The 16,031-nt window shown below is 40.0% G+C and overlaps 2 protein-coding genes across 3 annotated transcripts in view; both read left to right on the plus strand.

The window, feature by feature from the left end:
• Positions 1-8,588, plus strand: part of rapgef5a (Rap guanine nucleotide exchange factor (GEF) 5a) — a 70,035-nt gene extending 61,447 nt beyond the window's left edge. For both annotated transcript variants that reach the window (XM_028597920.1, XM_028597919.1), the window contains exons 14-26: positions 825-916; positions 1,040-1,070; positions 1,460-1,538; positions 1,836-1,985; positions 3,673-3,770; positions 4,438-4,560; positions 5,012-5,190; positions 5,285-5,375; positions 5,567-5,617; positions 5,769-5,856; positions 6,024-6,088; positions 7,191-7,245; positions 7,550-8,588. In XM_028597920.1, the coding sequence (XP_028453721.1) occupies positions 825-916; positions 1,040-1,070; positions 1,460-1,538; positions 1,836-1,985; positions 3,673-3,770; positions 4,438-4,560; positions 5,012-5,190; positions 5,285-5,375; positions 5,567-5,617; positions 5,769-5,856; positions 6,024-6,088; positions 7,191-7,245; positions 7,550-7,668 (1,221 nt within the window). In that variant the 3' untranslated portion in view covers positions 7,669-8,588. The remainder of the gene's footprint in view (positions 1-824; positions 917-1,039; positions 1,071-1,459; positions 1,539-1,835; positions 1,986-3,672; positions 3,771-4,437; positions 4,561-5,011; positions 5,191-5,284; positions 5,376-5,566; positions 5,618-5,768; positions 5,857-6,023; positions 6,089-7,190; positions 7,246-7,549) is intronic.
• Positions 8,589-12,714: 4,126 nt separating this feature from the next.
• On the plus strand, positions 12,715-13,267 carry LOC114568427 (lactose-binding lectin l-2-like). The gene has a single exon (XM_028598048.1). The coding sequence runs from the start codon at positions 12,788-12,790 to the stop codon at positions 13,265-13,267; it is 480 nt and encodes a 159-aa protein (XP_028453849.1). The 5' UTR covers positions 12,715-12,787.
• The last annotated feature ends 2,764 nt before the right edge of the window (positions 13,268-16,031 follow it).

Genomic DNA, 16,031 nt, shown 5'->3' on the forward strand with positions numbered 1-16,031 from the left:
TAGCTTACATTTACGATAGGTAGCTAACAGTAGATTACAGAGAAAGTGTGATATTTTTACGTCCGTTTTGGAGCGTGTACAAAAAGCTGAATCAGAAGTGTGAATGAGAGTGCATGTCCAAGAATAGCGTGGACACGCGCTTCACACCGCGAGCGGGCACGCGCGCCACTCTGCAGAAAATGTAGAAAGAAAAAAAGAGTCTGCCGCTGTCCGGAGCGACAGAGGGAAAATATTTCAGTCGAAACCGAAATGAGGAGCCAAAATTTGCGTTCTAATCCGGTTCGAATACTACCGTTTGCGTAGGAACCGGTTCAATAGCGGTACCCAACCCTAGTTAAAAGGTTGCCAAATCTAAATTACAAAGAACGAAAACACATTTTTCCCATTAACCTCCATCATCAATTCGATATTGTGCCGTGCAATTTTGAGATTTATTCATCCACCCCACTACTAAGAATTAAGATCAAAGAAATTTCATTTACAATGCTCAAAGCATTGAAAAATGATTTTGGTGACCTAACCCTTTAAATAATTGACATGCCCTCTTTTTAGCCGTAATCATTCTGATATGTTATGATTTATATTTATATCCTTGTAACGGACATCTAGTCAGATATCTGTTTGATATGGAGCCAGTGTACAATGATGCTTAGAGACTGAGCCTGGTGCACAGCGGAGCCAAAGTCTGAGATCATTCAAAGACCAAAGACAAAGGCATTCAAATGCTATTCCTGCTGCCAGTTTCCAGCCTTCCTGATTGACCAAACAAATGGTTAACCATTAATCAACAAGTGTTAACATGATTGTTGTCCTCTCTCTGTTAGACTCTGTACAGGTGTGTTTTAGAAGATCTGTATGAGTTCCCCACGCTGGAGAAAGACCTAAAGGAGTTCCAGAAACTTCTGCGTCGCAGACAGTAAGTGTGTCTCTGCACAAGGACTTTGTTCTTTATAATAAATATGACTACCCATCACTCACATGTTTTTCCCCATGCCTACCTGAATCCCTCCTCACTGTTGTGCTTGTTTCATTCCTGTAGCACTGTGGATGACTGCCCTCCGAACCAAAAGGTAAGCCAGAGGGGGCGGGGGGTGGATGACAGTGAATACTTAGTACACCCATGCTGCTTGTCACTGTAAGCTACATTTAACTGATATGGCTTCAAATCTGCAGCTCTACTGTAACTTTTAACTGTTGTAATGGTATAAATAAAAATGTCTTTTCAAAACCAGTGAAAGTACCAAGTTCCTGATTGTGTCTGCTTACAGAATGTTGAGTACCAATTCCAGGACTTAATAATAGAAATAAGTCTTTCAGTCACTTAAGCCCATAGAGGTTCAACTGTAATATTTCAATCTGAGCTGTATGGGTGTTAATACAGATGTTGTCAGTGCATCACTATGATCAGTAAAGTATAAATACAGCATAATTAATGTTTCTTCTGCTCTCTCTCTGTCAGAGTAAACAAATGCATCAGCAGCTGAGTTTAAAGGAAAACTGTTTGCCACTACGAAGTCCACCGACTGATACTAGAGACAGTGAGTGAACGGACACAAACACAACACATGCGACTGTACACAATTATGCATAATGAAAGTCTGTGAGTTTTAATTTCAAAGTACACATGCAAATTGCTTTTATAGTGTGTTTATATTTTTACAAAAATTAACTCAAGTCTCTTGCTCTGTAAATACTTGAGTTTTTTTCTGCATCTGCTTTATTATGATTTTACAGTATTTCAGTATTTTTGTTTTAGCCATTTACCATGTTACAAAAGCACATTTACAATATATTTACATTTACTGTTCTATGAACACTTTCTATATATCTTCCAGTTATTTGTTGCGTGTACGTGAGCGCTGACTCCTACCTGAGTGTCCACACACATCCCTCACTGGAGGCCCATGAGCTGCTAAGGATTGTGGGTCTGAAGATGGACAGAGCAGAAGAGGACATGGTGCTCGCTGTGGCGTCGCAAACTGGAGGTACACACAAACACACAAAGAAATGCATGACCATGTTTAGTGCGGTTTGGTCAGGTTTGCAAGTGGCAGGAACTGGATCTTTCAACCATTTATGGATTACTTTTAAAGGTGCAATATGTAATACTGACAGCTAGTGTTTAAAATAGTTACTGCAGTACAAATTCTAAATGGAGAGAGACAGTCGTCTCCCCCGTCCCCTCCTCCCCAGACTTGAAGTTCACGGAGATTGCCAGGCTGAGACCGCAGCATCCATAGTCTCGCTTTGCTGTTGCTAGACGCTTGTCTCACATAGCCAGACATTACTTCACAGCACAGCGGAGTAGCTAACATTAGATGCTGGCTATATTGACAATCACGCAGAGCTCTGTACCCAACTGAAAGACACACTTTTTCGGCTTAGAATTACGGTAGGAACTGCTAAAAACACAACAACCTCGCCGCCCTCTCCACCCGACGGACAGACACACTTCCTTGGCTTAGAATTACAGTAGGAACTGCTAAAAATACCACTACCTTGCCGTCCTCTCCACCCGACTGAACACACTTTATTGGCTTAGAATTACTGCAACAATCGTTAAACACACTGCAAACTCACGGTCCTCTCTTCCCTATTCCCTTCCCCTATATTCCTGTAATAAATTAGCCTGAAGCTAATGCTTACCTGTTCAGGAGGAAATTACCCAACTTGGCATCCTTTTGGGTTCTAAGCTGTCTGCATTTTTCAAATACATTTCCAATATTTACCCAGGGTTTGAAAACGTCTCTGGTCACACAACTACGGAGCCCCCCTGGGGTCAGCTGATAAACAAAAAACTAAACCGTGCGCACAGATTCATAATCTGTGTTCTCAGTTTTATAAACGTAAGCAAAATTAGAAAGATATTCACAGATTCGAACTTCAGGGATCAATTCTCTATAGCAAAATGTTATTAAATCACAAACGACACATCTTTCCTAAAGTAGTAAGGTTAACAACGAGCTACAAACTAATTTTCATCAAAACGAGCCATTCTCCGACCAGGAGAAATAACATTATTGGTCTTATGAGCAGCCAGCGGTGAGACTGCAGTGAGACGAGTGCTTAGGGACTATCTACAAACTACAACACCGACACACCGACCAATAATGTTATTTCTCCAGGTCGGAGGGCAGCTCGTTTTAATGAATTCATTTTAATGGCTGTCAAACTGAGCAGTTGATAACAACACAAAGACCAAAACACAAACAGAAATTCCGTCACGGAACGGAAATTTCAAAAGAAGAAAATACTGGCATTGTTGTCAGAAAAGATAGTATTTCAACTTAGCATGTTTCCTTAATATCTGATGACGCATTGGGGTAATTTTTTGAATTTATTACAGTAAATATATTACATATTGGATCTTTAAATATTTTAACCATTTATCTATTTATCATTTATTCATTACTTTTAGTTAACATTAACTATTTCAACTGTTTTATTCTCTACTTTTAGCCATCAATATTAATCATTTAATTATTACTTAGCTTTTTTTATGTAGTTGAGCTATTCCACAATCCTTCCACGTACCCCTTGGCAACTACAAAGTACACACTGGGGTACAAGTACCCCTGTTTGGGAATCATTGTTCTACACTCTTGGCTCTAAATTGTTTTCATCATCATCTCTCTCCTTCTCTTTCCTTTCTGTATATATTTGTCTCTGCAGAGCGGAGGGTGTTACAGCCCAGTGACTGTGTGTATTCAGAGTCTATGACCCCACAAGGAAAGCTTGTGGTCTGTCGCAGGGACCTCACTGAGATTCTGGTATGTAAATACTGTTCTGTTTGTGCTTCTGTCCTTCTGTAACTTTAAATCTCAATTTTTCATAAGGATTTATCAAGGCTTAAGATGAAATTTGCAAGTTAAAGCAAACCACAACCTCTTAAATGTGTGATTATTTGGGCATTCTGATATCCTCTGTTATTATTCATTGCCTCTATATCATCTTCTGGCTAAATCAAGCATGAAAATACATATTCTAAAACCCCAACTGTTACAATGAGTCAAGAATTACAAACAAGCCGGAAAGACTTAGGCCAGGTTATTGTTATTAACTTTGACTCAATAGGAGAGAAAAGGGGTGAGCCGCAATTATTTTGTTGTTGCCCAACCATGACCGCAGGATTGGAAAGTGCCGTATCAGGGCATCACCACTCCCCTCTCAGCTTTCAGTTCTGCTTGTATGTAGGCAGGAGATCAAATGGCTCTGTGCTATATTGTTTCTTTTGAATGTTGTGTTTGAATCCTCCCACAGCCTCATTGTTCTGTACGTTATTATGAAGGTGTGATATTGTTGCTATTGTTGAGCATATTTAGAGATAGCCCTATTCCTGTAGATAGGTGCGTACGTACAGTGTGTATAGTATTTTTGTGTATACATCGTCTTTTCTACTTCTTCTCTACTAACTTTACCTTTCCTTTGTGTGTGCAGCCTCCTTTAACGGACAGTGCTGAGCTAAGCAGGAGGCCGGTGCGACTCTTAGGTATTAACACCTGGGATGTGGCAGCTGCTCTCACACACCTGGACTGGAGCCTCTTCAAATCCATCCACGAGGTATACATGCACACACACAGACACACACACACACACACACACACACTCAAATATATGCGTGCACATAGTTTATAATAAATTCATATTCATAGAGATTGCTGGTACATAAGCATTAAGAATGCAAATGTTCTATAAGCCTTGCTGGATCACGAGAACAGAAAGTCTTCTGGCAGCTGAGTGGCTGTCAGGAAGAGTTGCATATTTGTTGTGGACATGCTGAAGCATAGAACCGATGAAGAGGACATGTGGACGTCAGTGTATCTTTAGGAAATCTAGACAATATTTTTCCATTCTCAAATGTGAGCATTTGCTGCTCTGTTTTATATGATTATAAATCATATAAAACCCAAGATATCACATTGGGCTCTTAAAAATGGCACTGCGTAATTTGGGGCATTTTTCTAAAAAGCTTGATGTCTTTCACTCACACTCTCCCTTCCTCCACATGCAGCAGGAGCTGGTGTACTACACCCTCAGCCGTGCTCCTGGTACGGGCCACACGGCGGCGCTCTCTGTCCTGCTCCAGCGCTGTAACGAGGTCCAGCAGTGGGTCATGTCTGAGGTGCTCATGTGTGTATCGCTCAACAAGAGAGTACAGCTGCTCAAGAAGTTCATCAAGATCGCAGCTCAGTAAGAACACGCAGTGCATGTATCAAAAACATCAAGATTCCTATGCACCATGAAATATATTTTTTACTTACTTACTTTTTATGTGTATTTGTAGTTGTAAAGCCCAAAGGAATTTGAACTCTGCATTTGCCATCATCATGGGTCTTAACACGGCTGCTGTCAGCCGACTCAACCAAACCTGGGAGGTAAGAGTGTGTGTGTGTGTGTGTGTGTGTGTGTGTGTGTGTGTGTGTGTGTGTGTGTGTGTGTGTGTGTGTGTGTGTGTGTGTGTGTGTGTGTGTGTGTGTGTGTGTGTGTGTTTGTGTTTGTGTGTGTTTGTGTACACACACGGCTTTGTATTTCAAAATCAAATTCTGACCAAACACGTTCCTTTCAGAAATGTCCAGGGAAGTTCAAGAAGATTTTCTCAGAGTTGGAGCTCATTACGGTGAGACTTACTCAGCAGAGATAGATGCAGAGCTTGAAATATGCTCCTCTTTTGATTTGATAATCAAATCTTAAAATATCTTCTCCTTTTCCAATCCTTTACGTTCACTCCGTTTTATCGCTTTCTTCATCTTCCCTCCATCTTTCTTCAGGATCCATCTCTCAACCACAAAGCCTACAGGGAAGCCTTTAAGAAGATGAAGCCTCCCAAGATCCCTTTCATGCCTCTCCTCCTAAAAGGTATCATCTCTAACCCCTAGTGCTAGTGCTAGTGCTGATCATGCTAGTGCACACACACACACACACACACACACACACACACACACACACACACACACACACACACACACACACTTGTTTTTGGTGAATGATATAATAACACACTTGTCCTCTGCTCTGCTGCTTAGATATCACCTTCATCAACGAGGGAAATAAGACCTTCCATGACAACCTGGTCAACTTTGAGAAGCTGGTGAGTTGAGTTATTTTTGTTTGGGTTTTAAAATGGCTCACAGCAAAGGCCACATAAATGGGTGAGGTGATTTTTTTAATTGTCATCTAGTAACTACATTTATAACCAGACGAGATGCATCAACAGGTGGTTAATTGATCACATAACTAGTAAATGCAGGCATTTTATATATAGTGCTCTTTTAGAATTTGCCTCTCATTCACCCATCCACAACACGGATTGCAGTGAGCTACCATGCAAGATGCGGTCCTAACCAACAGGTGTATTATGTAGCCAGTCACCTGGCAAAGTAATCAGTGTTATTTGTGTTAATGAAAAACCACGTAACGCTGCAGAGAGCATTTAACAGCAGCCACCTTGCTCAAATTCCTTGTTGCCTTTATTAGAACTATATCAGAGATAATTCAACCTGTTTCAATAGCTTTACTTTGAGTGCATCACTACCAACTTTAACTAGAATCACTTGTGAGTGGTAGTAGGAAAAAGACACTGAAACAAAATGACTACCTATAGCTAATTTGTCCTGGTCATTAAAATGCATAAGTCAAATTAATGGGGGTGAATTTGTCAGGTCTAGCAGTAGAAAACTGCTGCAGCAGGCATTGATCAATGATGGAGGAGTCTGCATGCTGTTACAGATCAACAATTTGAATGACTGTTTTATTGATTGATAACGTTGTTTGGTGTTTTTTTGCCCACAACGACGCCTTCCAGGCAACGTGGCAATGGTTATGTTTAGGGTTAAGGTTAGGGCTAGATGCCTGGAAGGCGCCGTTGGAGGCAAAAAACACCATCGAGCATTGAAAACCTTTATTTATATAGGTGAAATTCACTGAGACCACGCTCTGTTTTGTAAAGTTAAACTGTTGCATGTTTACAGTTATATTCCATAATAATAATAAATAAGGCCCAGGTTCACTTGGTGACAGCTGAAGTAGTAGCTCTGTCTCATTTTAATAAAAAACTGCTGAGATGTTATTTATGTTGATAGTTAGTGCAATGGAGCAGTAAAAATCTGCCCCTAAAAAAATCTGCCCCTAAATATTAGATCTTGACTGTTTGGTATTGCACTAATGCGACATGTCTTCTCCTAAACCAACAGCATATGATCGCAGACACAGTGAGAATGATTCGCCACTGCCAAAGCGACCAGCCAGGTGAGTCCTTTCATCTCTGCGTGAATCCTGTTGGTGCAATGATCCTAACATCACAACTTATACATAGTATTGTAGTATTGATGCATCCATTAATTGTGAGGAATCTACTGCCATCTGCTGCTGAGTTAGTGGATTGCACCTGTACCATTCACTTATCTCTTGCAGTTTCTAAGCAACCATTTACAGACCCTCTTTTACTCCCTTTATATAGCCATGATGCAGTATGTTTGTACTAAATGTGTGTTCTCCAGCAGAGAAAACTCTTCTGTGCTTCTAAAGTGCATGCTTTGTGTCTGTCTGATAGGCAACGAGGTAATCGGGGTCGACAGTGCGGAGGTGAGGGCGAGTGCTCACTACCTGCACATTATCGACAATCAACAGACTCTTTTCGAGCTGTCACACAAGCTGGAGCCACGTGCTTAAAGACACACACGCGCGCACACACACACACACCCTAATAGACGCACACACAAACACACTTTACACAGCGCGGTGGAAATTAGTATGACATGGAAGATGCTTTGTACAGCAAAATGCCACACACTCGCGCATACAGAGCAACCAAATCACACTACCAGCAGTGGTGCCAAGTGGACAATAAGGTGCCATGTGTTCTGAGAAAACCAATGAAGACACAGAGCTGCACCCTGCCTGTTTTTTAAGGCTTTATTACACTGAACATGGGTTTCTAAAGAATTTATGGTTAAATGATTTAAGTCCATACACACTCTGTGAACTGTCTACAGGAAGAGATTATGCGCAGCAAAACTGAGATTTGCCAAACTGAGACTGAGAGAAGAGGAGGCTGTAATTAGTTTGTACAGTATCTATAGGACTGAATATGCCCTTGTTTTTGTTCTTGTGGTTAGCTTTTGGTTATTTATTTATTAGCAGGTGGAATGTTCCTTTGTTTCAGTCTTTCAAGTCTTGTCCATCCTCTGGAAGTCAACAAGGAATTGATAGCCAGATGATGGAATTGATGGCCAGAATCTGCCCCATCAATGGTCTCATATGATTTAATCTGCATATCACACACCTGCCTGGTTGTGCATCTGTATCCAGGATACATGCATACATACTTATATAGGTGTATGATGTGGAGCTTTTTTTCGTTATTGTGTGGTAGCTTATTGAGTAATGCAAGCAGCGACCAGGGCTGAAGCAGTAAACCACTTAAAGGTGCTCTAAGCAATGTCACACGTTTTTTAGGCTACAACAGACAGCCCAGGCTCCACAAACGGCATCAAAAACAAACTGGGCCAACCTGCACCACGAAACATAACAGTGTTCTGGCCTTCCAGCCAATAATCGACAAGAAGGATTTGGGGGTTGGGGGGGTTAGTGCGCGGAAGCACGGAAAGGAGGGGGAGGGGACGGGATGAGGAGGAGGGAGGGGCGAGCTAGCCTCCGTTTTGTTTGACAATACTTCGAACGTCAACAAGAAGTAACGTCACCCAACATCGCTTAGAGCACCTTTAAACATACCTACACCTTTTACCTTTTTTATCACTGAGGCTCTCTCTTTTAACTTAAATGTGCAGACACAGTGAGTAACAAATGGTTCAACGTTAACAGTGTCTGGCATGTGAAGGAAGCATTGTGAGAGGTTTTTATCGACTGACTTTAATGTTGGAAACACTAAAGCTGTCCTAAACGTGCCAGAGTAAAAAAAAAAGAAAAGTTTATAATAGTGAACAGTTCTCCTTGTTTCCATTTTAGAGTCCTGGTTGACTTTTAGCCAAACACTCCTCATGCACACTTCTCTATGATGTTTTTTGTGTGAATAGACAAGATAATTTTACATTGTATATAATATGGACCTATAGATTTATCAGTGCCAAATGTCACATTGAGTCCTGCAGCTCAGATGAACTGTAGAGCTCTTGGTTTGTTTAGGAATCAGTGTCTTTTACCACAGACATTATTTCCTTGAATGAGCCCTCAAATCACGTCTGCTCCTTGATCATGTGACACAGATCAAAATCCTCAAAGAGATGCTTTCTGACATTATGTTGACTGATTTTAAGGTCTGTGATGTTATACCACACAGCCCCATCATAGCACAACAATTTTTTTCTTTTCTTTTTTAACTTTATCCAACACAATCATGTTCATTAATTAAGAGATTTTGACATTCATTTTTACTGACTGAAAATATTACTTCATTCAGAAGTAGGCTTGTGTCTGTGAAAACCAACACAGGGTGTGGACAGAATAATGGAAGCACAAGGGCACAGGCCATAATACTGTCTGGTAGGAGTTTTATAGTGTTGGTTCACCCATTAATTACAGTTATCACTAACATTCAACAAGGTTCTCCTCATGACCCTACAAATACATATTGGCTGGAAAAAAAATATTCTTTCTGAACCAAGCACATCACTCAAAAAAATTCCTGTTGACATGGCCATGAAACATCTATTTGTTATTCACATCACCAAGGGACCAGCCTGTCGTGTTGCTAATTTCGGTCTGTAGTTACCAGGAAAGAAATGCAGTATGGTGATGATGGGAATCTTTTAGAAATTCTATGAGTGATGATAATACACACACATTAAGACAAGAAACAGCCTGTAGAACCACAAGATCAAATCTTGGCAGACCTTATTACTGTTTACGTTAATTTGTCCTTGCCCTGAATCTGTTCTTGTACAGCTAAGAATTCCAGTGATACATTTCTGAAAATAGTGAGAATTTCTGCTGAGTAGGAGGAAACATCCAAAGGCAAGATTCCTAAATGTTATGTAGCGATGCATGTCTTGCAGTGTAACTTATAAAAACATGGGGGTGTTAAAGTGCAATACAGTAGAACATATTGTTGCCACAAATGTTCATCATCATCTTAATACTAAGCCTTTCAGAGCACAGAGCTGCTTCTCCTGCAGATCATAAATCAAATAGACAAGAAAGGTATGGGCTTTCCCAAAAGGTTTTAGTGCCCAAAACATTGTGTTGGTTTATTACAAGAAAAATATCAAAGACGATCTCTGGGTGAAGACTCAATTGTAAACATATGTATAACATATAATGTGCTATGGGCATTTTAGTCACAGTGCATTAAACACTCTTTTAAAGGCACTAACCTGTTGTCACGGACAAACAGCATAGATGCTCTGACACTGAATGTAGAGCCAGTTTTATGGAAACTATTATCATCACCCAAATTGATTGATTCAAATGTCAATTTTACTTGAGCCATTTGGTATTATGTGGACGTAAAATCACAACAAATACTAAAGAAGTCTATTTTAAAGGAATTGTTACACAGAGTCCTTAGATTGTTCTTCTCTGGGAGTTATAGATATATCCAAAACTGTCATAACCCATCAGAGATTATAGGAACAACATTCAAAAATTCTGAGTTTTAATTGAGCAACAATTTGTCTTTTTTTTTTTTTTGGGTTCAGCTTTTTATAACAAGAACACAGTGTTACTTTTTCTCTTCAAAGTTACATGGTCTCATTTTAAATATGCTTTTAGTGAAACAAAGTCAGCGATTCTTGAACTGTTAGAGCTGAGAAATCCGAGGCATGGTCTGTTCATATGCAGTGTCATAGAAAGGCCTACATGACGCACACACACAACACACCTCTGCTCATTGTGTTCAAAAGAGCAGAATATTTGTGCTGTATTACTTATTTATTGTAATATATTGTTTATTTATGTATTTTTGAGGTGACAAAAGTTAATGTGCCATGTTCAGAGGTTCATCAATGCAGAAGTGCATTCTTGAGAAGAAAACATGTTTTTGGTTTGAGGCTACAATGCTAGAATGTAACATGTACTTATTGTAATGTTTTGTGGCAACTTGAGAGCAGCAAAAGAGCAAGTCAGGGTGATGCCGCTCCTCTCTTTCCTCTGGTGTCCGATGTAATGAGCTGGAAACCAACAAGAAGGTGTATTTAGTGTTTTATCGGTCGTTGTCATGACTCATGACTGTGTAAAGTTCGTTTTTTTAAAGCAGTTTTGTTTAAAACCATGTATGTGCATGCATGTAAAAACAAAAAAACTCACAATGCAAGAGAGGACACATTGAAGATTTTGTACTATTGTAATATTGTTGATGTGTAAATATATGCCCATGTTTGGTATGTTGTAATTATTTATCAGTTGTAAATGAAAAAGTCAACCACAAAGCAATACGTCTCCCCTCGTGTCCACTCAACCTTCTGACAGCTGAAGCCACATGTCTTTTCTAAAGGGGTGTTTTACTATGTCAACATTTGACTGAAATTAATAAATTATAGGTTTTATGTGACATCTCCAAGTGAGTTTGTGGTCTTTCGTGGCTCATGTTCACACATACAATGTGGTTGTTTACAACTGAAAGTGCCTGTGTGTGTAAGCTATCTGCTCGTGCTCCAGGAAAATAAAGAAAAAGTTTGGTTGGTATCCAGCAATTATGGAACGTTGGAAGCAGCAAAACCTGAACCGCAGTCAAAGCCGCTGCTGTACAGAGCGTCGTACAGAGCGTGCTGCGTGTGGCGTCTACGTGACGTCTTTTGCTCTGCAGTTTTTTTTGTTGTTTTTTTCGTCAATTCTTTCCACAACCTGTATTATGTGGTTGTTTAGTTTTATTCACAGTTTATTAACATCCAATATCCAATGCTGTCCAAGCTGCTCCAAATTCTGAACCCCAAGTTCATTGGGTTCCCAGGAAACCAAGTGTGAAGTAGATTGGATGAATTTTAATAAGATATTTTAAAGACAGACGCACAAAAACACATACAGAGGTTCTCCGATTTATTAAAGTGTTTTTCCATGTCTGTTCCAGTATCTGTGCATTAGATAAATGTGGGAACAGCACAGGTGTAACACCTGCTGTAATCACAAGTACACTGTCCAGCATGTGATTATCTAATTAGGTAGGCCTACACATTACATTTACTACACACTCATTTATAGTATAAATAGTTAAATCAAACTGTTGTAAGTTAGAGCAGCATAAAGTTTGTATTAAGTGTTCCAGTATCTGTGTATTAGATATATATGGCAACAGCAGAGGTGTAACACCTGCTGTAATCACAAGTACACTATCCAGCATGTGGATATCTAAAACTCAACATTTACTACACACTCAGTTATGATAGTTAAATCACACTGTTGTGAGTTAGAGCAGCTTCACGTTAAGTGTATGTAACTGAGGCAGCAGGCAGGACTGGAGCAGTAAACACACAAACAAACATGCACTTTTTAAATATTGTCTTACTGAGGCCCTGTGGAGGTAAAAGGGGATCTCGAAGTGAAGGTATGTATGAATACTATGGTCTTAATCAGGGAGGATATGGGAAGTAGGTAAGTTGGTGGTCTTTTTTGACATATGTTCATATACTGTGTGTGGATGTGGACAACTAAAGGTGTTTGCCAAGTTCAGCTGACCAATGATATCACGCCAACAGTGCAGACACCCTGTCTGAAGCATATAAAAGAAAGCAGCCTGTCACCTGTCTCCTTGACGGTCTCGATCCCATCCAACGGTGCAGATCAGCTTCAACCAACACAACAACGCCTCGTCCTGCTACTGTGACAGAGAGAAGCCAACATGCTCTCGTTCCTCTTCTTGTTTGGGCTGGCTCTGAGTGCTGTGTCTCCTTCAGACGACCATCAAGTGAAGCTACAGCGTGGCAACTGTCCCATGTTCTGGTACAGTTTCAACGACCGCTGCTACAAGTATGTGGCTACACATGTGACCTGGGCTGATGCAGAACTCCACTGTGTGTCACAAGGAGCCAACCTGGTGTCTATCCACAGTCTGCATGAACAGAATTTTGTCAAATCCCTGATTAGGAACTTTGATCCTGCTGAGGGACATACCTGGTTCGGACTCAGCGACATTCACAAAGAAGGAAACTGGATGTGGTCTGACGGTTGCGCAGTCAAATTTGTCCTTTGGAGCTCAGGACAACCAAACGGTGCTGGAAGTCAAAACTGTGGTCAGAACAACTATTTTCCAGAATGGAATGACTATGAATGTTCCTACTTGTCTCCCTTTGTCTGTGCATCTCGTATAATCTGTCCTTAGCAACCTGTTGCTCTGTTGACATGCATTATTACTCCAGAATAAAGACACAGATGTACACTACACATATGTGTGCATAGAAGTAATTTCTTGACATTCACACGAGTAACTCCAGTGGTTAATCAAAGGACATATTTTCACATTTTTTTTGATAATTTCAAAATTAGCATTAATAATAAATATAATCATAAAATTAAATCATATACAATAAACATAAGAGGAAATGCTTCAAAATATCTCAAGTAAATTCAACGTTATTAACATGTTGACATGAACACAAACTTTTTGAACATACAGTATTAGATCACATGCAACCGCCTCAACTGGCGTTTCTTTGAGAAAAATGTCAGACATTATACGATAGTGAAATGACCACAGTTTCAGCAGAAGTGAGAAGTGGCAAAGGGAGAAACCACAGCACTGAATGCATCTGTAGTCCTCAATCCAAACACCACACAATACTCTGATAAGATGATGTAGTAAAATGTATTAAAAAAAGAAATAGACAGATTTGTCAAATACAGTCAGGGTGATATAGTTATGGAGATAAATGACTAGGGGTCAAATGGAAGGAGGGCTGAAGGAAAGAGAAATAGAAAGGATTGTTCATATACTGTAGAGTGCATTCAGACATATGAGCATGAAGTGAAAGAGTAGTAAAGTAGGAGCTTAAAACTAGCCTGGTGCCAGACCTATGAATTACCACCCACGTCTTTGTTCAGAAATGCATAGAAAATGAATGGTTATCAGGCCAGCATGGAGCTGGTGGACGGTGGACCAGTGGTGTAGGCTATGTGATACGCAGGTATATGCAGTATACCCACTAAGAAAGCTCCAGGATTTTCATATACCCTCTTAAAAATGCCCAATGACATGCAACAACATACTTTCCATTATATTTTTGATATATTTTAAATTGTCATCTGTGTTTTTCTTCTTCGCATAAGCTAAATAAAGGTATTTCCACCGTAAATTGGTGAATAAAAGTTATCTGAATGCAGGAAATTAAGTCTTTGATGCTCAAAATAGCCCTAGGGGAGGACAGCCAGACCCCCCACAATGATATGCCCCCCTCCCCCAAAGGCAGATTCTGGCCCATATATATAGGCCAATATATTTATATACAGTACAGTATACCCACTACAATACATTAGACTACACCACTGCGGTGGACCAAACATAACTTTACAAAGTTATGATTTACAGAGAAAATTGAAAAACTACTTAGGTACACATTTCCAGTTTTATTTAACTTAAGAGTTATTGGTAATTAATGTTGCTCGGGAAAGGGAAGTTTGGGGTCCCCTGCTGGAGCTGCTCCCCCCGCGACCCGACACCGGATAAGCGGACGAAGATGGATGGATGGATGGATGGTTATTGGTAATTAACTCATTCTATGATTAAAGCAAACTGCAAAAACTCCTTCCCTGTAATGTTGACTAATGCAGATGATCATCACACCGGACAACAGAATTACAAAGTGTAAATTATATATCCCCGAAATGACCCAAAACAAGAGTATCAGCTTCAATTATGGGACCAAATGCCCTTCCATGTGTTGGACATGTTATTGTGATAGAGGGACAGAACAAGAGAGGAGCAGTAAATTAGAAAAAGGATGATCCGTTGCAATCGGAAAGACTAGTTGTGGGGAGTTTGTGGTGGCAGTGGAGGGGAAGGCAAAATCATTTTGCATTGTGTAAACAGCTGCCTCTGTCTCATCTCCACTGATTTAAACTGGCATGAACTGTGATGAGAAGTGGAAAGCACTCCCTTCCATAGTGGGGCGTTCTGGTCAGTGGTGGTTTAGACATGCTTTGCAGCAATATGGTTTCCTGACACTGCTAACCCCTATTATTTTGCAGTCATTCTGACGGGTACCCAGCAGGCTTCTGACAACTAAACAGTGGAGGGTTGAATTAGAAATGAGGGGGCTGAGACAAACAACATAGCTAGGCTTGGTGGGATGCAGGTGCTGTGTAATTGTCAATCTGGCAGAGTTAGAGTAGAAATACAACAGACATTAAATAGCAGGGCCACACTTTGGGAAATACTCAGGTCATAACCCAAGCCCCCTCTCCCCAAGTTTTAGCAATGTATATTTGTATTTTGAAGGTCAAAAGCTCTTAAATCCCTCTGGAAACTGCCAGGAATACAATTAGCCTGTTAGGGCAATCCTTAATATGCCTAAATCCTATTGAGGCACCCCACCTCATAATTAAACATATTAAAGCAAAAGTTTGACATTTTGGGAAATACTTTCTCTCTTATTTGCCAAGGGTTACATGAGCAGATTGGTGTACTTTAAAATGTGTCCATTAACTATGAAGCTACAACTAGTCAGTTAGCTTAGCTTAGCAAACAGGGTGAAACAGCTAGCCTGGCTATGTCTGTCCATCCAGCCATCAATCCATCCATCTTCATCCACGTTGGATGGAAATATATTGTTGCTGTTGCTGATGCATTATTGTGTACCCATATCAGGTCACCATCTGGTCACGTCTGAGAAATTGTGATGTGCAATTTTCTTTCTTTCTTTTCAAACTTTTTTTTTTTTTGGCATTTCATAGACTAAAACATTATTTGGGAAATTGATTACACTCTACTTTAAATACTGGGTAAAATCCTAATCTGCAAAGTAAATAATAGAAAAAATAGGCTATACACTGAAATGTAGTGGAGTAGCCTAGATAAGGAGTATACATATATCAAAATTTCACAAAGATAAAAGTACAGTGTAATTTAATATTACAAAAGAACTCAAAGA

Source organism: Perca flavescens, chromosome 14 (genome assembly GCF_004354835.1).
Source record: "Perca flavescens isolate YP-PL-M2 chromosome 14, PFLA_1.0, whole genome shotgun sequence".
NCBI lineage: Eukaryota > Metazoa > Chordata > Actinopteri > Perciformes > Percidae > Perca > Perca flavescens.